Source organism: Pectinophora gossypiella, chromosome 28, assembly GCF_024362695.1.
Source record: "Pectinophora gossypiella chromosome 28, ilPecGoss1.1, whole genome shotgun sequence".
Lineage (NCBI taxonomy): Eukaryota > Metazoa > Arthropoda > Insecta > Lepidoptera > Gelechiidae > Pectinophora > Pectinophora gossypiella.
In genome coordinates this window covers 2135438-2161289 of record NC_065431.1, presented here as the reverse complement: position 1 = coordinate 2161289, position 25852 = coordinate 2135438, and the positions used below count along the sequence as shown (strand labels likewise).

The window sequence follows — 25852 nt, the reverse complement described above, 5'->3', positions numbered from 1 at the left end:
TTTGTACGGAGTGGCGCGAGTGTGGCACGGTGTTGTGATGAGTAAGGGGGACGGGGGGCGGTTGTCTGTCTCCCTCGCACGGTAGGAATGAGGCTTTTTTATGAAGTGTCCCGGGTGTGAAATCGGTGTTGTGATGAGCAAGAGGGAGAACGCGGACTATCTTCTGTCTCCCTCGCACGGTAAGAATGAGGCTTTTTGTATGGAGTGTCCCGGGTGTTAAATCGGTGATGTGATGAGCAAGAGGGAGAACGCGGACTATCTTTTGTCTCCCTCGCACGGTAAGAACGAAAGAAAAGGTTTTTGAATGAAATGTCCCGGGTGTGGTCATCGGTATTGTGATGAGTAAGGGGGGGGGGAGAGTTTTGGGGGATTGTCTGTCTCCCTCGCACGGTAAGAATGAGGCTTTTGTACGGAGTGACCTGGGTGTGGCATCGATGTTGTGATGAGTAGGGGGGGGGATTGTCTGTCCCTCGCACGGTAAGAATGAGGCTTTTGTACGGAGTGACCTGGGTGTGGCATCGATGTTGTGATGAGTAGGGGGGGGGATTGTCTGTCTCCCTCTCACGGTAAGAATGAGGCTTTTGTACGGAGTGACCTGGGTGTGGCATCGATGTTGTGATGAGTAGGGGGGGGGATTGTCTGTCTCCCTCGCACGGTAAGAATGAGGCTTTTGTACGGAGTGACCTGGGTGTGGCATCGATGTTATGATGAGTAGGGGGGGGGAGTGTCTGTCTCCCTCGCACGGTAAGAATGAGGCTTTTGTACGGAGTGACCTGGGTGTGGCATCGATGTTGTGATGAGTAAGGGGGGATTGTCTGTCTCCCTCGCACGGTAAGAATGAGGCTTTTGTACGGAGTGACCTGGGTGTGGCATCGATGTTGTGATGAGTAGGGGGGGGGATTGTCTGTCTCCCTCGCACGGTAAGAATGAGGCTTTTGTACGGAGTGACCTGGGTGTGGCATCGATGTTATGATGAGTAGGGGGGGGGATTGTCTGTCTCCCTCGCACGGTAAGAATGAGGCTTTTGTACGGAGTGACCTGGGTGTGGCATCGATGTTGTGATGAGTAAGGGGGGATTGTCTGTCTCCCTCGCACGGTAAGAATGAGGCTTTTGTACGGAGTGACCTGGGTGTGGCATCGATGTTGTGATGAGTAGGGGGGGGATTGTCTGTCTCCCTCGCACGGTAAGAATGAGGCTTTTGTACGGAGTGACCTGGGTGTGGCATCGATGTTATGATGAGTAGGGGGGGGATTGTCTGTCTCCCTCGCACGGTAAGAATGAGGCTTTTGTACGGAGTGACCTGGGTGTGGCATCGATGTTGTGATGAGTAAGGGGGGATTGTCTGTCTCCCTCGCACGGTAAGAATGAGGCTTTTGTACGGAGTGACCTGGGTGTGGCATCGATGTTGTGATGAGTAGGGGGGGATTGTCTGTCTCCCTCGCACGGTAAGAATGAGGCTTTTGTACGGAGTGACCTGGGTGTGGCATCGATGTTGTGATGAGTAAGGGGGGATTGTCTGTCTCCCTCGCACGGTAAGAATGAGGCTTTTGTACGGAGTGACCTGGGTGTGGCATCGATGTTGTGATGAGTAGGGGGGGGATTGTCTGTCTCCCTCGCACGGTAAGAATGATGCTTTTGTACGGAGTGTCCCGGGTGTGGCATCGATGTTGTGATGAGTAAGGGGGGATTGTCTGTCTCCCTCGCACGGTAAGAATGAGGCTTTTGTACGAAGTGTCCCGGGTGTGGCATCGGCATTGTGCTAAGTAAGGGGCCGGGGGGGAGGGGGTGCGGATTGTCTAACTCCCTCGCACGGTAGGAATGAGGCTTTTTCATGAAGTTTCCTGGGTGTGGCATCGGTGTTGTGATGAGTAGTGGGGTGTAGTGCGGAGTAAGAGGGAGAGCGCGGACTGTCTGTCTCCCTCGCACGGTAAGAATGAGGCTTTTGTACGGAGTGTCCCGGGTGTGGCATCGGCATTGTGCTAAGTAAGGGGCCGGGGGGGTGCGGATTGTCTGTCTTCTTCGCACGGTAAGAATGAAAGAAGAGGTTTTTGTATGAAACGTCCCGCTCCCGGGTGTGGCATTGGCATTATGCCAAATAAGGGGGGGGAGCTTATTGTCTGTCTCCCGAGGGTAAAAATGAGGCTTTTGTACGGAGTGTCCCGGGTGTGGCATCGGCGTTGTGATGAGTAAGGGGGGAGCGGATTGTTTGTCTCCCTCGCACGGTAAGAATGACACTGTATGGAGTGGCCTGGATGTGGCATCGGTGTTGTGATAAGTAGGGGGGGGGGGGGATTGTCTGTCTCGCACGATAAAATGGGGTTTTTATATGAAGTGTCCGGTGTGTTGCAGGTGAGAGCCAGAACAAGGGCTCGGTGGCCAGCAGCGTGTACGTGGGGTACATCAAGAGCGGCGGCGGCAAGCTGGCGATGTCGCTGCTGTTCGCGCTGTTCCTGTGCGCGCAGGTGTTCTACTCCGCCACCGACGTCTGGCTCAAGGAGTGGTGAGTCTACTAAAAAAAAAAAAAACAAAAATACTGTAATTTTTTTTACACTTATAATGAGGGGAGGCTTTTTGGCGGGAGACGGAAACGGGACAGTTGCTTTCTTCATTGAATAATCTAAATAATTAATACGAAGTGGTGTTTTGTGGTTAATGATCGCATTAAGTTAGTCGGAAGACATTCGCGAGTGTTATTATATCGGAGTATTCAATAAACAAAGTGTATCTGCCTATTTTCGCTTCGTGGCAGGAAGCCGCTTCATAACTCGAAAGTTTATGCGGACTTTTGAGTTAATTCGTTTGGGGTTCGGAGTAGGAATCTACTCCGAGGGTGGGGGCTTAGGTTTCATCATCATCACCTTTCATCATTTCATTAATCATCAAGAAAAAAAATACGTAAGACATGGCTGTATGGACATAGTTCTGAGCAGAGCAACACTAGAGATTGTATTTTGAACCCATGACCGCCGGATCATGAGCCCAATGCTCAACCACTAAACCATGGTGACTGTTAAGTGTAATAATAAATATGCGCCTCTTCCCTTGCAGGGTAAATATCGAGGAGGCCAATAGCGCTGCAGTGGTCGCAGCCAGAAATTCCTCCGACAATCCTCCTCCAGGTATTTTCATACATAAACTCACGCGTACTTCCCACCGGGGTAGGCAGATGTCAGGTCACTTGATATCAAGTGGAATTTTCCATCGCAAAAGTACTACCATAGTGGAACTGAAAACAATAAAAAATAACACACACACGCACGCACACACCCATTTAGACTAGACGTAGTTTACTTTTGTAGTAGACTTGAAATTTAAAAAAAATAATGTTGAATTTTGTGACGGAAAATTCCACTCAATATTTACTCAGAATCATGGTCTAAATCACCCCGTATTGAGTTATTTGTATTTCTAAATGAATATAATATTTACTTTTTATTTCTCTCTGCAGACTTCACAGCACTTCCGAACAACGTGTTCCACCTCACGAGGGAGCAGTGTGTGATGATGTACGCTGCGCTAATCGTGACATGCGCAGTGTTCACTTGGAACAAGCTGGTCGTCTTCTACAACACGTGTATACGCGCTTCGGCGCGGCTGCACGACCACATGTTCAGGTAATCTTTTGGTCTATCAGTCTAATAGGCTACTGGGCTATCGGTCTGTACTAACTGGGTTCAAACTATACAAGGTGTTAGTGACATCGTGACGAAAACTTTGAGGGATGATTCAGACCATGATTCTGAGTTGATATCAAGTGGAATTTTCCGTCGCAATTTTTTTTTTATTATTTTCAATTCTATACTTTTGTAATAGAAAATTTCACTTGATATTAACTCCGAATAATGAGTTGAATCATCCCTCTCAGTATTCGTTATGATGCCACTAACACCGCGTACAAGTACATACAGGTGGCTATACAAGTAGGTATGGGTGTTAGTGACACCGTAACGAATACTGGGGGGCATCCCCCTAAGGTCTGTACCATCGTTCAGACCATGATTCTGAGTTGATATAACACCCTGTATATAAAAGCGAAAGTTCACTGACTGACCGACTCACTCACTCACTCAGTAAACAAAAAACAATTTTTTTTTTAAATAAATAACTATTCTTTTCAGAGGTGTAACGAACGCTCCGATGTGGTTCTTCCACCACAATCCATCAGGGCGTATCCTCAACCGCTTCTCCAAGGATATAGGGCAGGTGGACACCTTGCTGCCAGTCGCCTTGGTCGACTGTCTTGGGGTAAGTATTGTCATTATCATTACCTCATAGTCAATCCAATGATTGTCGAATACATTTTCGAATTCATGTTTGGGTCATAAATTATTATCACGTGTTCAGCGGTAAAGGAAAACATCGTGAGGAAACTCAGATTCCCGAGAAATGCATTTTCGGAGGTATATGTGACCTAATTTGTATTGGGCTGGTTTTCCCTTCGCGGGTTAGGTCAGACAGGCAGTCCCTTCTGTAAAAAACCAGACCTGTGAAATCTTCGGGTTAGGTAAGCGGACTCTGTCAAAAATGGGATAATGTTAGGGGGATATATATTACTTCATACTCATAAACAAAAAGTCATATCCATAAACAGCCTATATACGTCCCACTGGTTTAAAACTGCGATAATTTATCGGAGTTCTAAGCTCAACCTGCTATATTTTTCTATACAACAAACTTTGAGGTCGATTCAGACCATGATTCTGAGTCGATATCAAGTGAAATTTTCCGTCGCAAAAGTATGGAACGGAAAATAAATTAAAAAAACACAAACATTTTCATGAATTTTCCTACAGGAAATTCCACTCAGAATCATGGTCTGAATCACCCCCCTCAGTATTCGTTACGGTGTCACTAACAAACATACCTACTTGTATGGCAACCTATACGTAACGAATACTGAGGGGGCTGATTTAGGTCATTATTCTGAGTTAATATCAAGTGGAATTTTCCGTCGCAAAAGTATAGAATTTAAAATAATTAAAATAAAACAAAAATCATGAATTTTGCGACGGAAAATTCCACTTGATATTAACTCAGAATCATGGTCTGAATCATCCCCCTCAGTATTCGTTACGATGTCACTAACACCCTGTATGTAGTTGCCAAAGAGCGACATGTCACGTAGTGACTAAGCTCTTTAAATAAAAATTAAAAAAGAAAATACCATAACTTTTCATTCGCTTGCAGTTCATCTCAGTCGGTCTTGCTTTTTTTGGTAATTGTTAGTGGATTTTTTTTAGAAATAGAAATGTTTTATTGCGACCATGTATGTGTTCGTACAAATTGTGGTGTTATAAAAATACAGAAGTAAGTATTATAGTATCAACATGGACCCAGCAAGGGCACTGCAACTGGTAGAGAGGACAACATACTTAATTATTAGTCAGCGATACAACTTGTATTTATCATACATACATAAACATAAACAGCCTATATACGTCCCACTGCTGGGCACAGGCCTCCCCTCAATCAACCGGAGGGGGTATGGAGCATACACCACCACGCTGCTCCAATGCGGGTTGGTAGAGGTGTTTTTACGGCTATTAGCCGGGACCAACGGCTTAACGTGCCCTCCGAAGCACGGAATTATCTTACTTTTTCGGACAATCAGGTGATTCAAGCCTGAAATGTCCTTACCAAACAAAGGACAGTTTCACAAAGTGATTTAGACAATGTCCCCGTCGGGAATCGAACCCGGACCTCCAGATCGTGAGCCTAACGCTCTATCCACTAGACCACGGAGGCTGTTGCTGTATTTATCATACTATATTTTAATTTGATATCATGTTGTTGTCTTTTTTGTTTGTGTTTGGCGCCCTTTTATAATAAACTATTTCTATACTTCTATTATAATCTATTCTATTCTTCAGTTCTTTCTGGAGGTGATAGCGATTCTGGTGGTCGTCTGCTTGGTCAACTGGTGGCTTTTACTGCCGACAGCAGTTGTCGCCACGCTGCTGTTCCTGCTGCGAAGCTTGTTCCTCAACACCAGTCGAGAGCTCAAGAGGATTGAAGCTATTGGTGAGTCTTTGGGACATGTCATCATCATCAGCCCATTAACGTCCCCACTGCTGGGGCACGAGCCTTCCATATGGATGGATAGGGAGATCGGGTCTTAAACCATCACGCGGGCCCAGTGCGGATTGATGGTTATTAACGACTGCTAATGTAGCCGGGACCAACGGCTTAACGTGCCTTCCGAAGCACGGAGGAGCTCGAGATGAAAACTTTTTTTTTGTTGTGGTCACCCATCCTATGACCGGCCTTTGCGAAAGTTGCTTAACTTCAACAATCGCAGACCGAGCTTAGGTCATTGAGGTCATGAGGGGGTATGAAGCATAATTCACCACGCTGCTCCACTGCAGTTTGGTGGGGTGTTTGGGCTAGTAGCTCAGGATCAACGACTTAACGTGCCTTCCGAAGCAAGCAATCTTTTTTACTTTGTCGAACAATCAGGTGGTTCATGCTCGAATGTCTTTAACACACAGAAGACAGTCTCATAAAGTGATTTTGTAAAATATCCCCTTCGAGAATCGAACCCGGAGCTCTGGATTGTGTAACCTAACCAATGCCTGGATTGACAAGCAGTTGAAATAATTCTTGTTTTCTTCTTTAATTCGCCAGAAAAGATGTGAGTTACCCTACATACTAAAACCGCTGTATTTCTTCCAGCACGAAGTCAATCCCTGAACCACTGCGCGGCAACAGTATCAGGACTCAACACTATCAGATCCTCAGGGGAACAGCAGCGCACCATCGCCAGAGAGTTCGACAAACTTCAGGATCTTCACTCAGCTAGCTGGTCTCTGGTCCTGGATACTAACAGAGCCTTCGGCTTCTGGATGGACATGGTCTGCTGTTTATACCTGGCGCTGGTGACGTTTAGTTTCTTCCTGTTTGCTAGCGAAGGTGAGTAACTTAGATAGACTAGTAGACCGATAGACCAGTAGTTCGATAGACCAGTAGACCTGCCTGATGCGATGGACAAATAGACAGACCGATAGACCGGTCTACGGAAAGACGACTACAGAGAGTTCGACAAATTATTACTTTTTTATTTGTTACTTTTATTTGACAGATTTTTAAGTCTGTTTATTTTTTTTTTATCTTTTTTATTGTACTTATACGTAATAATTGATAATTGTTGACATATTCAACAGGCGGCAACGTGGGGCTGGCCATCACCCAGGTGATCGGCCTGGTGGGCATGTGCCAGTACGGGATGAGGCAGACGGCCGAGGTGGAGAACCAGATGACGTCAGTGAGTAGCGCACACACACTCACGCACACACACACAAACAGGCACACACACACACACACACAGACACACACACGTACGCACGCACACGCACGCACACACACACACAGACATACACACACAGACCCAAACTATCGAGGAGTGGGTCCTGAGTCAATGAGCTAATAAATATTTTTACATAACACATTATTTCAGGTGGAGAGGATATTGGAGTACACGAACCTGCCTCCTGAGCAGCCGATGGACGTGGACGAGGTGGCGCTCAAGAACAACCATCCCGGACTGGACTTCGACAAGTGGCCTAGCAAAGGTAGGTGCCATGGTATGAAAAATCGCCCTGAGCCGAGGTTCGCGCCCAACTGGGCACCCTCAGGCCTGTAGTCTTAAACGTTGTACCGGGTGAGAGCCTTCAGCGCTCCCCATTTGTCCGGCCATGTAGTTAATGCCATCTGCGGCAAATCTACAATAAGTCACGTCAAAAAAAAAAAATAACAAAAAGGTATAAAAAATGGCATGGTATGGTATGGTGCAATCATTCGTAAAAGATCCGCTTCATTGCTGAGCAGAGTGCGTCGGAGCGCCAACACTATCCTCCAACCGATAGCAGAGCGGTTTTAGTGTCCTATTCTGGGACAATGGAATGATATACATACAAGGGACAGACCTTCATCATCATCAGCCCATTAACGCCCCACTGCTGGGACCTTCCCTATGGATGGATAGGGAGATCGGGCCTTAAACCATCACGCGGGCCCAGTGCGGATTGATGGTTAACGTTTAACGCTGCGCCACCAAGCTCTTCTTCTAATTTCTAATTAGAATTAATTATTTACAGGAGAAATAGTGTTCGAAGACGTATCCTTGGAGTACGAGAAACCCCCGAAGAAGGACCAACCACACCCCCCGCCCGTCTCCGAAGCCATGAAGGTATTGACATTATTGAATCAGAATCATTTATTCAACGTAATTATCATGGATAAACTTGTTGAAGGTCAATGTAACATTTTAGAATTTACGTCATTTCGCAAGGTGTTATGGCTGAGGAGAAGAAATGACAAGAAACTGCAACAGCAGCACATCTTTTAAATCAATGAGGGTACATTACAAGTTATTTAATAACTAGGGGAACATATTCAATACCAGATATTTTTATCATTTAGGTAATCATTAATCTTATAATAAGTTTTTTTACATAAAGTAAGCTTCACGTGAGCTTTAAATTTATTCTCTGATTTATTTGCGTTACTTTTTAGCGACATCTGTTGGGTTTTTCGGTTACTTCGTCGTATTTTTAAATATCTTTGACATTGACATCGTAAATGAACTGGTGGTACACAAAATGTGCACTAGGTGGCGCTGTCCGTGGCACTGTACGTGGCTTTTCGAATGTAACAGGTAGAGGAGCCAGTGTTCGCCATCCGCGGGGTGAGCTTCACAGTGCGGCCAGCGGAGAAGGTGGCCGTGGTGGGCAGGACCGGCGCGGGGAAGAGCTCGCTCATTGCTGCACTGTTCAGGTCAGTTCACTCTGCGGCACGCTGGGTGGTGACGATGGTATAGAAAGAAAGAAAGAAACATTTATTACTTCCGGACACCACAGACACAGACAGACAGGTACATTACATTCAACACAGGACAGAAACCACACGGAAATCAATAAGTACACAGCCAAAAAAAAAATATCCAAAACAAAAAGAAAACAAACCAAAATCATAAAAACAATAATAATAAAACTAAGTATACTAAATGCAACGCACTGACGGCCCGATCATCTGCGGTGGAGTCCGGAATAAAAGGACCTCGCTCAGCATAAGTCGCGGCGTGGGTCACGACGCTGGTATTCTGCGGGCCCTGCCGAGTGAGGCCACTTTGGTATCCCGACGTGCCGGCAGAGTAGGGGAATGATTGGTGATAACAATGATAAATTGGAAGCAAGCAGCAATCAGGAATATATACAGTTTATTAAAAACACTTCAGAAACAGTATATGAATATACATAGTTCACAATATACACACTTCACAAAAGAATCAAGATTTAGAGGGCACGGCCCTAAACAGTAAATATACTTGTGTTGTTTTTATGAAGGTCGGGGATGCAGTGAGTCAGTGTAAAATGAAAGGAAATGCGGAATGGAATGAGAATTTCGTAATTTAAAATGATGACGGTCAGAACGAAAGGCCAGTATGTGCAGAGTTTGTACTCTGCTACAATTCTAAATCAAAAAAAGAAGGTCAGAACCCTGTGCCTAGGTTTTTCTTGCAGCTTCTTTTCCCCGCCTATTTGCGTTGTGAGGAGCTGCAACGGCCAAATCAAATCGTTTTCTAAAGAAAGGAAAGATATGATGGAAAGAAAGATGGCCACTCTGGTGTTCAGTTTTACACAGGACAGCATCACAGCCCGGAGCCACGACATTTTCTTATAACGTTCATTTCTTTTCTGCAACAAAAGATACCATCTCTGTTAGTGACAACTTACTGCTTTTTTACACAAGACCAAAGATTTAAAGTCTGCATCCAAATTGAGACATTAACGGCTTCCGTGGTCCAGTGGTTGAGCGTTGGGTTCACGATCCGGAGGTCCCGGATTCGAATCCCGGTGGGGACGTATCACATAAATCACCTTGTGGTCCCTAGTTTGGTTAGGACATTACAGGCTGATCATCTGGTTGTCCGAAAGTAAGATGTTCCGTCGGAAGGAACGTTAAGCCGTTGTTCCCGGTTGCTACTTACTGATGCAAGTCGTAGCCTTTGGCGGCTCAATAATAACCTTGACACCAGGGTTGATGAGGTTGGTAATTCACCTCGCAACAATGTTAGAGTGTATTCGGAATGACAATTAAAGGAATAATGTTATTCAAATTGTATGTTGTAGTATTAAGGAGGTTGGAGTATGTAACATTGTTTTGGCTTTTCCTTTGTCCAGGGAAGCTAAAGCACTATATCGATTAGTTAGGGTGCTTCTATGCTGTTCTGGGAGCAAATAAAAAACATAGAACACGTTCAGCTGCTTGTCTTCCCGGGCATGTCGTAAAAACCGACAAAGGGATTGTATCCTCTAACATGATGGACTAATGTTATGGGCGATAGGCTGATCCCTTATCACCATAAGGTTCATCATATCCAGCTTACGACATCGTATCAACAGTGGCTGCAAGTTGTCTTTGATTGCTTGTGGCTCTGCCCAACCCATTAGGGATTACGGGCGTGAGTTTACGTATGTATAGGGTGGGTTTAAAACTGCGATAATGTATCGGCGTTCTAGGCTCAACCTGCTATCTCTTTCTTTATGTAGTTGTTACTACATGAAGAAAGAGATGACTAAGCTCTTTAAATAAAGATTTAAAAAAAAACCCACGCGATAAAAGAAGATGAAAACTGATTTGACTAGTTGGGAAGTAGCGTATTACCGGGCGCCCTGGCCTGTCCCGCAGGCTCAGCAAGGTGTGTGGCCGCGTGTCGGTGGACGGCGTGTGTCCGCAGCAGGCGGGGCTGCGCGCGTGGCGCTCGCGGCTGTGCGCGCTGCCGCAGCGGCCCGCGCTGTTCGCCGCCACGCTGCGGGACAACCTCGACCCCGGCGGCCGCCACAGCGACGCGCAGATACACGCCGCGCTGCAGCAGGCCAGTACCACCGACAACCACTAACATCCTCTTAAATAAGCTCACATCCTTACACATTCTTAGAATAGAATAGAAATAGTTTATTATGAAAGGACGCCACACACAAAAAGAAAGACAACAATATCAAATTCAAATGTATTTATTGCATTGCTACAGGTCAAGAAGGTCTTAATAGTATTTTATGCAACAGTTGTATAAGAAGGGTCAAAAAATGCGAGTGGCGTGAGTTGCGATGTGAGCCTTGGCGAACATCGCAATAAGAGACGCCACGAGCATTTTTTGACCTAGTTATACAACGTTGCATACAATACTTTTTCTACGACGACGTCATTTTTCCTTTTTATTTTATACTTTTTAGTGTTTTGAAACGAAACACAAAAATTTTCCAATTTATTTTCCAACGCGCGGGAAAATGGCGGCAAATGTATACTTTTTTTTATAGTATATCTATGGCACCAAACAAAGTAAAGGTGCCAGTTTCCAGGTCAAAAAAAAAAAACAACAACAATGCTTTTTTGGCGACATTATAGTACAGTTACACTTTGTAAACAATGCTTTTATAGGCCATAGAGCGTACACTTTTTCAAAGAGTTTAATTATGTATGTACTTATATTAGACTTTTTGGTTATTTAAATGCCAGATTAAAGTAGAGGAGTAGAAAATAGTATTTTATGCAACAGTTGTATAAGAAGGGTCAAAAAATGCGAGTGGCGTGAGTTGCGATGTGAGCCTTGGCGAACATCGCAATAAGAGACGCCACGAGCATTTTTTGACCTAGTTATACAACGTTGCATACAATACTTTTTCTACGACGACGTAATTTTAAACGAAACACAAAAATTTTCCAATTTATTTTCCAACGCGCGGGAAAATGGCGGCAAATGTATACTTTTTTTTATAGTATATCTATGGCACCAAACAAAGTAAAGGTGCCAGTTTCCAGGTCAAAAAAAAAAAAAAACAACAATGCTTTTTTGGCGACATTATAGTACAGTTACACTTTGTAAACAATGCTTTTATAGACCATAGAGCGTACACTTTTTCAAAGAGTTTAATTATGTATGTACTTATATTAGACTTTTTGGTTATTTAAATGCCAGATTAAAGTAGAGGAGTAGAAAAACAATATTACATACTTACATCCACTGCAGCATACCAGTCTAGGTGTACAATTTTAATTCTAATATATTTAAATTACAATTTCAATTAGATATTAAAATAATGTGAGTTAATATAAATGTGAATATGATTAAAAATAATTTCATTAGGTACGCTTAACTAAATACAATGTATCATATCTTATTTCCACTAAAACAATTACAAAAAAGCAAGAAGGATGTTAGTCGAAATGATCATAAGGTGGTGGTGGACGTCCTGAGATAAAAGGGCCTCACTCAGCACAAGTCCCGGGCCGAACCACGACGCTGATATTATGCGCGCCCTTCCTTAGCGCTAAGGAGTTTTTCTAAAAATTCGTCCGAGAACCATGTATTGTCAATACATGATACTGCGCCACTGTGGTGTCGTTTACATTTTTTTTTTAGGTAACCACTCCACAATGAAGTTCTAATACAAAACTTATGATTGCATTTAACGATATAAATTACTTATCATTCGCACATTCGTATTTAATTCGTTTAAATTTTCACATTGTTCATCTTGTTCCAATATTTTACGACATAGAAGCCTTTAGGTGGGTCATGAATAATTCTACGTTACTAAGACAAAAGAGTAATGTATTTCCTCCCCCCAGGTGGAGCTGACCGAGCTGGTGTCGAACCTGCCGGCGGGGCTGTCCACCCGGCTGGGCGACGGCGGCGGCAACCTGTCCAGCGGCCAGCGCCAGCTGCTGTGCCTGGCGCGGGCCGCCCTCGCCGGCTGCAACGTGCTGGTGCTGGACGAGGCCACCGCCAACGTCGACACCGAGTGAGAACTTCATAAATCATCATCATCATCAGCCCATTAACGTCCCCACTGCTGGGGCACGGGCCTTCCCTATGGATGGAAAGGGAGATCGAGCCTTAAACCATCACGCGGGCCCAGTGCGGATTGATGGTTATTAACGACTGCTGATGCAGCCGGGACCAACGGCTTAACGTGCGTTCCGAAGCACGGAGGAGCTCGAGATGAAAACTTTTTTTTTTTGTGGTCACCCATTCTATGACCGGCCTTTGCGAAAGTTGCTTTACTTCAACAATCGCAGACCGAGCGCGTTAACCGCTGCGCCACCGAGCTCCTCCCTTCATAAATAACCCAGACAAATTCTAATGAATTACTCAAATAACCACCCAATTTTAACCGCCCAGATGAATAGTCTGATTGAACCATCCAGATAAAGTCGCTCAGAATTAAGAAACCAGACTATTTCTACTTAGTCTTGCGATGGATGTACCTCTGATTAACCCAGAGGGAATTTCCATTTACGTTCTCCGAAAATTATATAGGTGGCGTTGTCGAGATTTGACGTGATAAATACATATTTTCTCATTACTAGGGTACATAATGGTGCTAATTCCTGTAAATACCATCTAATTGTATTTTAACCTCTCATATGCCGAGATACCAGACACAATAGATTTTACATTGTGTCTGGTCGAGATACGCGTTCCGGCATTTAAGGGGTTAAGTTACACCTGTCATTTTCTTATCCGCCGAAAAGGAAAGGGACGGGTAATCGACAAGCATAAAATTTATGAAACACACGTCAATTTTAAGCACAAATCTAAACGAACCGTCTAAAAATTTTACATCCGTCAATAACCTGACACAGTTAAGTAGACAGCACGTCAAACGGATTGCATACCAGCGACGTACCTTTTGAGTCGCCCGGGTTATTCATTCATTTACTCATTCTTCCTAAAATTAAGAGCTGTGAATCATCCGTCCCTTTCCTTTTCGACGGATATGAAAATGACGGATATAACTTAAAATAAAATTAGGCGGTGTCTGCAGGAATGGGGGCCATTATCTCTTTGTTTAGAGATAAGCTTGCCTGTACTATCTGTTTTCTTTGTATGTTTCTTGTGTCTGTTTTATTTTTTACAAATAAATAAATAATATTGAAAAGTACAGATAAGAGATATTAGGGCTTATGTTATGTGTTTATATGTTCAGACTAGGAAATGCAATCCCGACACGAGATCGCAAATTCGAAATCCCGCGGGATTGGTAATATCAATCCCGCGGGATCACGAAATTTTCGGGATCTCGTCTAGTTCATAAAAAAAATGTAAAGTTAGGATGGCGGAAAACGATGAAACCTGCTTGTTTGTGATAGTGAGATTAATAAAACAAAATATTATTTTTTTGAAAGAAAACAAAAATGTTTATTCTTCAATATTAGTACTAACTAAATAATTAAGTTTTCTTTGGAAATCAGCATAATCAAAACAAAAAGTATAACTCAAGGAGATTCGCCCAATCCCGTCAATCTCGAATGGGATCTCGTGATATTATGCTTCGGGATTGATCCCGAAAAATTTGGCGAGATCTCGCGAGATCGGGATCCCATTCCCTAGTTCACCCGGCCTTTTTTTTGTCACAGGACCGACAAGCACATCCAAGAGACCATTCGCAGCAAGTTCGCAGACTCCACCGTGCTCACCATAGCACACAGGCTGAACACTGTCATGGATTACGACAGGGTCATCGTAATGGACAAGTGAGTGCTACTTGTTATGCTAAAACGGAACTGTAATGTGTTCTTACCGCGTAATTATCAGGGATATGACACCTCCCCCCCTGCACTTTCTTACGAGAAAGAAAGAAAGAAAGAAACATTTATTACTTCCGGACACCACAGACACAGACAGACAGGTACATTACATTCAACACAGGACAGAAACCACACGGAAATCAATAAGTACACAGAAAAAAAATCCAAAACGAAAAGAAAAACAAATCAAAATCATAAAAACAATAATAATAAAACTAAGTATTCTAAATGCAACGCACTGACGGCCCGATCATCTGCGGTGGCGTCCGGAATAAAGGACCTCGCTCAGCATAAGTCGCGGCGTGAGCCACGACGCTGGTATTCTGCGGGCTCTGTTAAGGAGCGACTGAAAAACAGCGTCTGTTTCTTCGGAAATAGACACAATGCTGAGTTCGTGTCCTATTCACTGCTGTGCCACATTATGTACTGAGTTTTAAAAATTGTTTTATGATATTTTGTTATTTTTACTCTGTTTGTAACACTTCGTATGTAATGTGTCACAATTTGTTGAATAAACATTTTCTCTCTCTCTCTCTCTCTCTCCCTGGAAAGACCGGTGGGAGGGGGGGAGGTTAAAAGAACGTCTAGGGCCCTGTGCCGAGGTTTTTCTTGCAGCTTCTTTTCCCCGGCTATACAGGGTGTGGGAAGCTGCAGTAGTTTTAGGCGGATGAGACGTTCGTTATGTGAAAATTGACGATTCAAAGTGTAACTATGTTACCTGCTGAATAAAGATACTTTTGAACTGACAGCGCACGTCAAACGACTTGAATATCACTACCGCGATGCCTACTTGACACGCCCGGGTTTTACATTTATTCACTCATTGATTTTAAAATTAACAGCTGTCAATTATCCGACGACTGAAAGTGTAAATATGTTACCTACCGAATAAAGATATTTTTGAATTTGAAGATGTTGTGTTATTCATTGCAGAGGGCGCGTGGTGGAGAGTGGTCACCCGCACGAGCTGTTGACGATGTCAGCAGCGACCAGGAGTGAGACGCCGCAGCGCCGGTCGCTGCTCTCCAAAGGACAGGTCCGTTCACATAGTTTTACATAGATAAAATCTTTAATTATTTATTTATTGCATGTTATGTTACAATGGCCTCGATTCCTGCAGACACCTCCAATTTTTATTTTAAGTTATACCCGTCATTTTCTTAACCGCCGAAAAGAAAAGAGACGGATGATTGTCAACAAGTTAATTTTAAAACGAATGAATAACCCGTGCGAATGAAATGGGCATCTCGCTGTTATGCAATGCGTTTGACGTGCAGTCTACTTAATTCTGTCGGGTTATTAGCCGATGTAAATTTTTTTGTGTGTGTGTTCGATAAATTTTTTATTTACTTTCCTTTAGATTTTGGTGGTCAGTTTTAAATTTTGGTGGCCAGATTTCTATTTTGGTGGTCGATTTTCAATTTTGGTGGTTCAACTTCATTTTAAACTCTAATATCTCGAAAAATAATCAAGATATTCTTAGGACTCATGCAGTTCCTCGTAGCTAGAACTATCCTTTTTCATATCGGAACCCAATTTTTCACGAAAACATAATATGTAAATTCGCCACCAAAATTGGAAAAAATCAGCACTTTTTGATATTCACCCTTATGCTCGTCGATTATTCGTCCCTTTTCGGTGGATAAGAAAATGACAGGTATAACTTAATAGTAACTTAAAAGTAAAATTAGGAGGTGCCATTTTGTATTTCTCGTGTATGTTGTTTTTATTATGTGTTTTGATTGTAAGTTATGTGTTAGTCTTTCTTTCTATTTATAATGCTGTCTGTAAAAGTTAAATATATATTGCTGTTTGTGTACCTAAATAAATAAATAAAATAAATAATAATAATAAATATTTGTTACTGTGGTGTCCCTTTATAATAAACGTTTCTTTCTTTCTTTCATTGTAAATCTATTTCCAGGCGCCGCTAGCTATCCCGGAGAACTTCACGTTTGAATCAAAGACACGTCTTGAAGACCACAACGAGACTGTCGTACTGTCACGAGACCGGATACGCACATATTCCAACAGGTAAACATCATTTACGATACACATAAACAGCCTATATACGTCCCACTGCTGGGCACAGACCTCAATCAACCGGATCGTGTGGGTTGTGAGGCGGAGTACCAACCTCATCAACCCTGGTGTCAGGGTTACTATTGAGCCGCCAAGAGCCCCTGACATGGCTCATGTAACGGCTACGTACGCTAAGCCGTTGGTCCCGGGCTAGCCCAAATACTTCCACCAACCTGCAGTGGAGCAGCGTGGTGGAGTATGAACCGTTTGTATGAGGGGAAGCCTGTGCCCAGCAGTGGGACGTATATAGGCTGTTTATGTTATGTTGCGTTACTTGAAGAGGATAAAAATTTTCTTTTCTTTATATATTTATTTATTTGTTAAACACATCAACAGTTCAAACACACGACAATTAATATAACTATCTTAAGGCTAGTATTTGCACCAATTACAGACGTGCACAACTTATGTAATTAACGTGTATGAGGATCTCGGTGGCGCAGCGGTTAATGCGCTCGGTCTGCGATTGTTGAAGTTAAGCAACTTGCGCAAAGGCCGGTCATAGGATGGGTGACCACAAAAAAGAAGTTTTCATCACGAGCTCCTCCGTGCTTCGGAAGGCACGTTAAGGCGTTTGGTCCCGGCTGCATTAGCAGTCGTTAATAACCATCAATCCGCACTGGGCCCGCGTGATGGTTTAAGGCCCGATCTCCCTATCCATCCATAGGGAAGGCCCGTGCCCCAGCAGTGGAGACGTTAATGGGCTGATGATGATGATGATGATGATGATGAAAAGTTACAGCCAGGCAACACTTCAACAAAAAAAGAAGAATATAAGAAAAAAGTCTATTTAACTTATTTAAGAATTTTAATAAAGAAAAACGCAATAATAAGTCCGGCATTTTATCAAGATTTTCTACGACGTCACAGTGTGCTTTTTCATACGAATTCCATAGTAATTTCGTGTTTTGACGTTTAGTAAAGAGTAACCGATTTGACTAGTTGGAAAGTAGCCTATTATATTAGTGAGCGTGTTATGTAATACGTATGTAATGTATGAGTTGCGAATGTAATATGTGTGTATGTGTTGCAGGTCGGAGGCGAGCGAGGCGGAGCCCCAGGGCATCTTCAAGAGCCTGGTGGAGCAGACCGGGCCGGAAACCGCCCGGATGCTGTACCAGATGGCCGAGGAGGTATTATCTAACTATATAACAAAAACACTTTCTTCTATGCTGTTCTGGGAGCAAATAAAAAAACATAGAACACGTTCAGCTGCTTGTCTTCCCGGGCGATGTAAAAACCGCCTGAGGGATTGTGTCCACTAACATGATAGTCTAATGTTATGGGCGATAGGCTGATCCCTTATCACCATAAGGTTCATCATATCCAGCTTACGACATCGTCTTTGATTACTTGTGGCTCTGCCCACCCCATTAGCGATTACGGCCGTGAGTTTATGTACTTATGTATATATGTATAACAAAAACAGAATCGTTATAAATCGTAAAGCGCTTCGCAGTCCTTCATTATGCGCACTGCTAGGGAGTGGAATTCTCTGCCGTCTTCTGTATTTCCGAATGCATATAACCCGGGTGCTTTCAAGACCAGAGTGAACAGGCACCTTCTGGGCGAGCTCGCTCCATCTTAGACCTCGTCAATGCTTTCGGTCGTATCAACTGTGGCTGCAAGTTGTCTTTGATTACTTGTGGCTCTGCCCACCCCATTAGGGATTACGGGCGTGAGTTTATGTATGTATAGTCCGTTCAAAAATGATCTTCATAAAAGGTAAACAAACCGAAACCGAAACTACGCAAAGTATTCTTCTAATAACATCCGTAGCACTCAATAGATGTATGATTTCTTAGCTCAATGTGAAATTAACGTAAAATAGTTATTAAAAACACATTTTTTCATGTAAAAACAAAAATCAAACAAAACCTCACACAAAAAAGTTGACATCATAAATTCTTGTTAATCTGTGGCTAGCTGTCAATTTGACGATTAGTGATGAGACATTTCATTCAGGTCAGGAAAACGAGTCAGTTCCGTGAATAACTTAAGTGAGTGTACTGTACTTAATAAGCCGAAATGCGCAGAAAAAATGACTTTCAAAGTGAGTTAGTGTAACCACAAAGAAACATACAATATATATTTTAATATTATCATACAAAATATTCAAACAACCCAAGAGAGTCAGTTCATTTTGATAAAATAACTTGAGCTGAAATCAACAGCACTTCACTAGTATGCATTTTGACACAGATAAAAAATATCGGCAGCCATATTTGTTTACCTTTTATGAAGATCATTCTTGAACGGACTATATGTGTATGTAGAAAATAATCGATTATTAATCGATATATAGTCGATTATCGGGCAACACTAGCTGGTATTCTGCAGGCCCAGGCCCCGGCCGAGTGAGGCACGAACATCGCGTTTCATTTACTACTTTCAAATTTACAGAGCTACAACAAAATGCAGCAAAAGAAGACAGCTTGAACCAAGAAGACATCAGCGGGAATCAACATTCCTAACCAAAGGCTGTTAGTGAAATTATTTTTCGACGCTACGTTACAATCACAAACAATAACATGCAAACATTTATGGAGATTTGGGTAGACTGGGTTCATTATGCAATGGCGCTGGTTTCTGCAGACACCTGATTTTATTTTAAGTTAAGTATACCCATATAATAAATACACACATAATTATAATTTTTTCTATGACGTATCTCGAATGTACGGTATGAATCTTCGGACAATAATTATTTATTGGTGAAAACAGTCTATCTATCTCGCTGTAATTGATTGCAATGAGGGACTTTCCAATCGACGTTCCCCAAACACACGATAGATGGCGTTATTCACTTTTAACGTGATAATGGCCCCGATTCCTGCAAACACCGCCTAATTTTATTTTAAGTTATATCCGTCATTTTCATATCCGTCGAAAAGGAAAGGGACGGATGATTCACAGCTCTTAATTTTAGGAAGAATGAGTAAATGAATGTGTCGGGTTATTGACTGATGTAAAATTTTTAGACGGTTGGTTTAGATTTGTGCTTAAAATTGACGTGTGTTCCATAAATTTTATGCTTGTCAATTACCCGTCCCTTTCCTTTTCGGCGGATAAGAAAATGACAGATATAACTTAAAATAAAATTAGATGGTATTTACAGGAATTAGCACCAATATCTGGGGTACATAATTATTCAAAAATGTAATGTAATGGGAGAAGCATTATATAAAACTAATTGTCGCTTGATATTTGGATCACATTATGTATAGGGGTCGTTCTTCTTTTTTATCGACAATAAAAAGACATTTTCTCGATTTATCGGATTTAACATCTTTAAAATTATAACGGCAATAAATGTTTTAAAACATCATATAAATATGTGTCTGTAGAGGACTATTTAGTGGTTCTCTTTATCTTGGTAACATACTTTTCTTTGCAGGCGCATTCCAAAAAATATTGTGACTGAGTGGCCCTTTTCATCGGAGACAGCATTTCAATTTACCACTCTGTCACAGAATTTTGTGAAAAACAAGCTACGTTAATAACTAATTGAGGAACCGATTAGTATTTTGCTTGTATTTTGAGTATAATAAGATAACTATATTTTTGGACAATCAAAACATGAAATAAAATTCTAAAACATAACTTATCAGAAGCAGAACGAAGGACAGATCATTGTCGATAAAAAAGAAGAACGACCCATAGAATGATGTTGCTACCTATATTGCTTCTCTTTATTTTGATCAGAATAATAATGGGTGGAAGTTGTAATTGTACCTTGGTGTAATAAAAAGGGTCATCATTTATACCCAAAAACAAAGGTAAAAGATGCATATGTCTGTTATCCATGAAATTAGAAGTTTAAGCGGGGAAAAAACTCAACAACGCCATCTACCGTGTTTTTGGGGAACGCCGATTGGAAAGTTCCTAATTATAATAAATTATTACAATAAGTTACGCATCAGTATTTAATATTCAATTAGAATAATAGACAAAATATACTTACTGTATCGATTTTACACGTTTGTTTTGTGGTGCATTTTTTTTCTGTAATGTAAATTTTATCTTTAGTTTTTTTAATTGCAATAGTTGCTACTATTTATTAACTAATTTAATCATGCCATTTATTGTATACTACACCTACTCGGAAAGCGTCTTCTTTCTTATTTAAATACTAATTAAAAAGAAAATAAAATTCATTCATTTCGAATTTTGAAAAAGGATCAGAATGTTTGACATTACTGTCATACAAATAAGCGGGAATATTTTTTTTATACAAATCCATTGCCTCCCGAGTTTTCCATTTTTAATATTTACGATTTGGGCAACCACCAACTTAATTTGACAGGACTAAAACTAGCTCTATATCTTTACTGTACTTATTGTTAGTGAAGGACGGCACCAGTGAGAGCTATCAAAGTAAATTTTGTTCCGTTTGAGTCCGCCCGAATTAGCAGTAAAGTATTTTACTGCATTTTATTATTCTAAATATACACGTATTTTACGTGTATTCTTGAACATTGTTTATTCGAATTTTAAACAATTGGCTCTATAAAAAACCCAATTTTTACTTATCTATTCTTGATAAGGCAAAGGTCCGAGGCTAACTGCCTATTTAAGGGATTAGATTTTATTTTAAATTAAATAGCAATTTGTTGCCTACTCAAATTACTCCATAGTGTCTTCCTAGTAAAAAATAATTCTTAAATTAAGTGTCTAATGGTGCTTTGATCATATTTCAATTACGCCTTGCCGAGTGCGATCTCACATTAATATACGTAAACTTAAAATATACTTAACTTTTGGTGCTGTAGGCGCATGTCAATGCAATATATAAGGGTTCATTGTGCTTATTCTAGAATAAAACGAAATTATTAATTCGATTTTTGACATATCACAAGAGGCTTTAAAAGAGCGGCAATCTGGGTAAGTACTTACATAAAGGCCGTTCGTTAGGTTACATGAGGCTGATTAGTAGAAAGGATTTTGTTTTTAATTTTTCTTTTTGGCATGACGTGGTTTACGCAAAACGAGGAAACATTTCAAAAAAGGAATTATTTATTCGTAAAGACGACGAATAAAAAAAGTAATGTCCTAATATGTCCCTATATCTAGGTCAAAAAAAAAATTGCGGGAATTTGGTATTTTTGAGAGGCTAAGAATAAAGCCACCTAGGCGATTGCTATGACCTAAAAAAACTGATTGGCAGGTCTGTCTTATTATTTAATATATTATGTATACCAGTGAAAAATGATTGCTTTTGTATCATAGTTTTTTATGAATAATTCTAAATAACACTTTTACAACAAACATTCGATGTCTAACCTTTAGAAATCCTAATGCTGGACATGGGGTAAACAATTATTTTAAATAATGTTTATATTCTTTTAGAAATACGAATTAATATTGTACTTAGTAAGAAATTTATTGTACTTATGTTTAATCTAATAGGAACGCAATTGTAACATTATTTGAGAGTTTTTTTCCACAGAATTCTTATTATAGATACCGTGGGAGCGTAGCCGGACAGACATATGCACACAATGAGCATATTATATGAGACAACGATCGTATAATAAAACTTCCTACGTCATTCATTGCTTCTTTGGTATCGCGCAAACACAATTAGTGCTTGTGTTACTACGCAATAAACCGCGGGTAAATGTATGTAGCCGTCCAGCCAGAACTGTCTTGGGGCGGCCGCTTCACACGCCGACGTGGGTTAACAGGCGACATGCGGACTCGAGTAATTTAGTGCTGAGGGCATATCAGGCGCACATAATACCAGCGTCGTGGTTCACGCCGCGACTTGTGCTGAGTGAGGCCCTTTTATCTCAGGACGTCCATATCGCCCTTGTTTTTATAAGAAAGAAAGAAAGAAACATTTATTATTTAGGACACCACAGACACGGATTACATATATATACATTATAATGACATCACATCAGAAGTTAACGCCCACACGAAATATTTTCTATATAGAAACATGGAAAACGAACACAGAAACTTATACCTAAATTAAAATGTGACGTCATGTCGGCTTACCCATGTGTAGTGGATGGTGTCCCGTATAAAAGGTTCTCACTCAGCTTATGCCGCGGCGTGAGTTTTTCTATAAAGAATTTGTCATCCTCGTAGCATTTACAATGATGATGCAATTGGAGCTGTCAAATTATCAAAAATTATTCAGTGGCAGTTGCCTAAGACCGCTTACACATTTACGGAGACGTTGGCCAGTGTAAATGTGGAAGGGGCCTAAGATCTACGTCATATCCTCAAAAAAAAAGATAGGCATTATAGACGGGAGTTATCAAGCGCACGTTCAAGCTGCCGCAATACATGAACGATCCGCTCGTGTCTTGTTATATGTGTGACGGTTTTGTTTTGGTATGTGCTTCTATGCTGTTCTGGGAGCAAATAAAAAACATAGAACACGTTCAGCTGCTTGTCTTCCCGGACATGTCGTAAAATCCGACAGGGGGATTGTGTCCTCTAAATGACGGGCTAATGTTATGGGCGATAGGCGGATCCCTTATCACCATAAGCTTCATCATATCCAGCTTACGACATCGTATCAACAATGGCTGCAAGTTGTCTTTGATTACTTGTGGCTCTGCCCACCCCATTAGGGATTACGAGCGTGAGTTTATGTATGTATGTGTTTATAGAAATGTTGATTACTTCTTACGAGTGTGCGGCAGTGAGTAGATGTGTTCTGTACGTGTAAAACTCACCTGCCGCAAAAAGTGACAGTAAATATAGTGTAAAGTTAGTCCAAATGCAACTCCCGTGTGTAATTTTCCGAGGTCCTATCTAACGTAACGCATTTGTTATAGTATGTCGCCATTCAATTAACAATACAGGGTGTTAGTGACATCGTAACGAATACTGAGGGGGATGATTCAGACCATGATTCCGAGTTGATATCAAATGGAATTTTCCGTTACAAAATCAATGTTTTTTTATTATTTTATATTCTATACTTTTTCGATGGAAAATTGCACTTGATATTAACTCAGAATAATGACCTGAATCATCCCCCTTAGTTTACGTTTCGATGTCACTTACTCCCCATACAAGTACGTATGGGTGTTAGTGACACCGTAACGAATACTGAAGGGGATGATTCAGACCATGATTCTGAGTTGATCAAGTGAGATTTCCTCTCGCAAAATTCGTGAAATTGTTTTTTTTTAATGTTTTCAGTTCCATAATTTTGCGATGGAAAATTCCACTTGATATCGACTCAGAATGATGGGCTCGATCATCCGTCAAAGTTTTCGTTACGATGTCACTAACACCCTGTATGTATGTATCGTTGTCGAACTACAAGTTGTGGCTCTGTCTAACCTATAAGGGTTAAGGGCGTGCGTCAGGTATGGTTTTCTAAAGAGAAAACAACAAATGTATCAAATATGTATCGCACGTAATTTAGCGATTAATTAGAAATTAGTGTCGATTTCGACAGATACAATCTTAATTTTATTTTAGCTTGGCAGGTCTTTTTTTGACTTGACTTATTACAATAAATCAATTTGATTTGCCGCAAATGGCATTAAGTACTTCGTCGGACAAACGCGGAGCAAAGCGGGCTCTCCGGTGCAAAATTTAAGACAACAGGCCTGAGGGTGCCCAGTTGGGCGCGAACCTCTTCAGGGCCTCGTGTAAGAGGATAGTATTTGGAAATAATCTACTTTAGTGGGCCAATAGCGATAAGCAATAAATGAGGGAGTTTGGATGGATGGAGGAGCTCGGTGGCGCAGCGGTAAACGCGCTCGGTCTGCGCTTGTTGAAGTTAAGCAACTTTCGTAAAAGGCCGGTCATAGGATGGGTGACCACAAAAAAAAAGTTTCATCTCGAGCTCCTCCGTGCTTCGGATGGCACGTTAAGCCGTTGGTCCCGGCTGCATTAGCAGTCGTTAATAAACATCAATCCGCACTGGGCCCGCGTGGTGGTTTAAGGCCCGATCTCCCTATCCATCCATAGGGAAGGCCTGTGCCCCAGCAGTGGGGACGTTAATGGGCTGATGATGATGATGAGGGAGTTTGGCAGGTCGAAATTTTCTAGCCCTTTCAATTCTGTCAATCTAAAATACAATTGAAGTTTGTATTATAAAATCCACTACATCGCATTGTTTTATAATAAAAATATTTTTTATTTAAATAATATTGTCAATTATGCATAGTTGTAGCTAATACTTATGTAAAATATTCACTGTTATATAGATTTGTATTTTGCAGTCAAAAGACGTTGGTATGTTTATACTATTGCTTTTGACGGTGTGATACATAATGTGATATAAAATATATATTTTAAATGAATAAACTTTTTTATTCCTAACCATATCCGTCTAAGGAGTTATTTATCCAACATGGCTGCAAATTGTTTTGCAATCGTAATTACTTGTGGCTCTGCCCGCCCTTTTGAAGATTATCAGCGTGAGCATGAAAAAAATAAGCATCGCGAAAACCGAAGTCCACGCGGATATTTTTTTTAATTACTGTTGACTAGGCAGTATGATCTCATGATCTTTGCCTGTCCCTTCTAATGGCCAAAGAAAAAATAAATTATTATAATAATAACAACGTCAAACAAAGGTATTTCGGTATTTTTTTTTTGGACTTTTTAAATATCAAATTGACAAAGGTCGGTACTATTTTAGGATTTGGATCCAGGCTACTTTCACCAAAAACAATATAGATGGAGTTGTACAGCTTTAACGTGATAATTACATAATTTCTCATTAATCCAGTACATAATTATTCTAAAATTTTATGTAAGTAATGGCAGAAGCATATATAAAAATAAATGTTGCTTGATATTTGGATCACATTATTTATAGAATTATGTTCCGTCCACCCATGAGAATGATGTAATTGCGCCTGGGGGATAAAAAGGGTTATCATTTATACCTAAAAAAAGAGATAAAAGAGTTATCCATGAAATTAGCAAGTTAAACGAAGAGAAATCTGTACAGCGCCATCTATATTGTTTTGAGTAACGAAGTGGAAAGTCCCGCACATGGGTCCCTCATTCCGATATGTATTAGAAATGTTGGCTAGTGGCTTTTATCTTTCAACGAATCGCATATGCAGATACCAGGATACCATAAGCTTGTAGGAGTTCGTTAGCGTACAACCGAACACGACTGTTTAACAACAACAGTTGTCAGAACAATACACGTCTCTTTCGCACCAGGTTGGTTGCTATCTATCTGTCCTG

The 25852-nt window shown here is 41.3% G+C and overlaps 1 protein-coding gene across 1 annotated transcript in view; it reads left to right on the top strand.

Moving 5' to 3' along the window:
- Window positions 1-23164, top strand: part of LOC126379109 (probable multidrug resistance-associated protein lethal(2)03659) — a 62320-nt gene extending 39156 nt beyond the window's left edge. Inside the window, exons 18-34 of the mRNA XM_050027714.1 lie at window positions 2351-2501; window positions 3050-3120; window positions 3450-3615; window positions 4120-4246; window positions 5872-6022; window positions 6674-6910; window positions 7162-7262; window positions 7455-7569; window positions 8095-8186; window positions 8655-8773; window positions 10688-10874; window positions 12629-12801; window positions 14420-14536; window positions 15524-15626; window positions 16515-16624; window positions 17706-17805; window positions 19076-23164. Of these exons, the coding sequence (XP_049883671.1) occupies window positions 2351-2501; window positions 3050-3120; window positions 3450-3615; window positions 4120-4246; window positions 5872-6022; window positions 6674-6910; window positions 7162-7262; window positions 7455-7569; window positions 8095-8186; window positions 8655-8773; window positions 10688-10874; window positions 12629-12801; window positions 14420-14536; window positions 15524-15626; window positions 16515-16624; window positions 17706-17805; window positions 19076-19111 (2156 nt within the window). The 3' untranslated portion in view covers window positions 19112-23164. The remainder of the gene's footprint in view (window positions 1-2350; window positions 2502-3049; window positions 3121-3449; window positions 3616-4119; window positions 4247-5871; window positions 6023-6673; window positions 6911-7161; window positions 7263-7454; window positions 7570-8094; window positions 8187-8654; window positions 8774-10687; window positions 10875-12628; window positions 12802-14419; window positions 14537-15523; window positions 15627-16514; window positions 16625-17705; window positions 17806-19075) is intronic.
- The last annotated feature ends 2688 nt before the right edge of the window (window positions 23165-25852 follow it).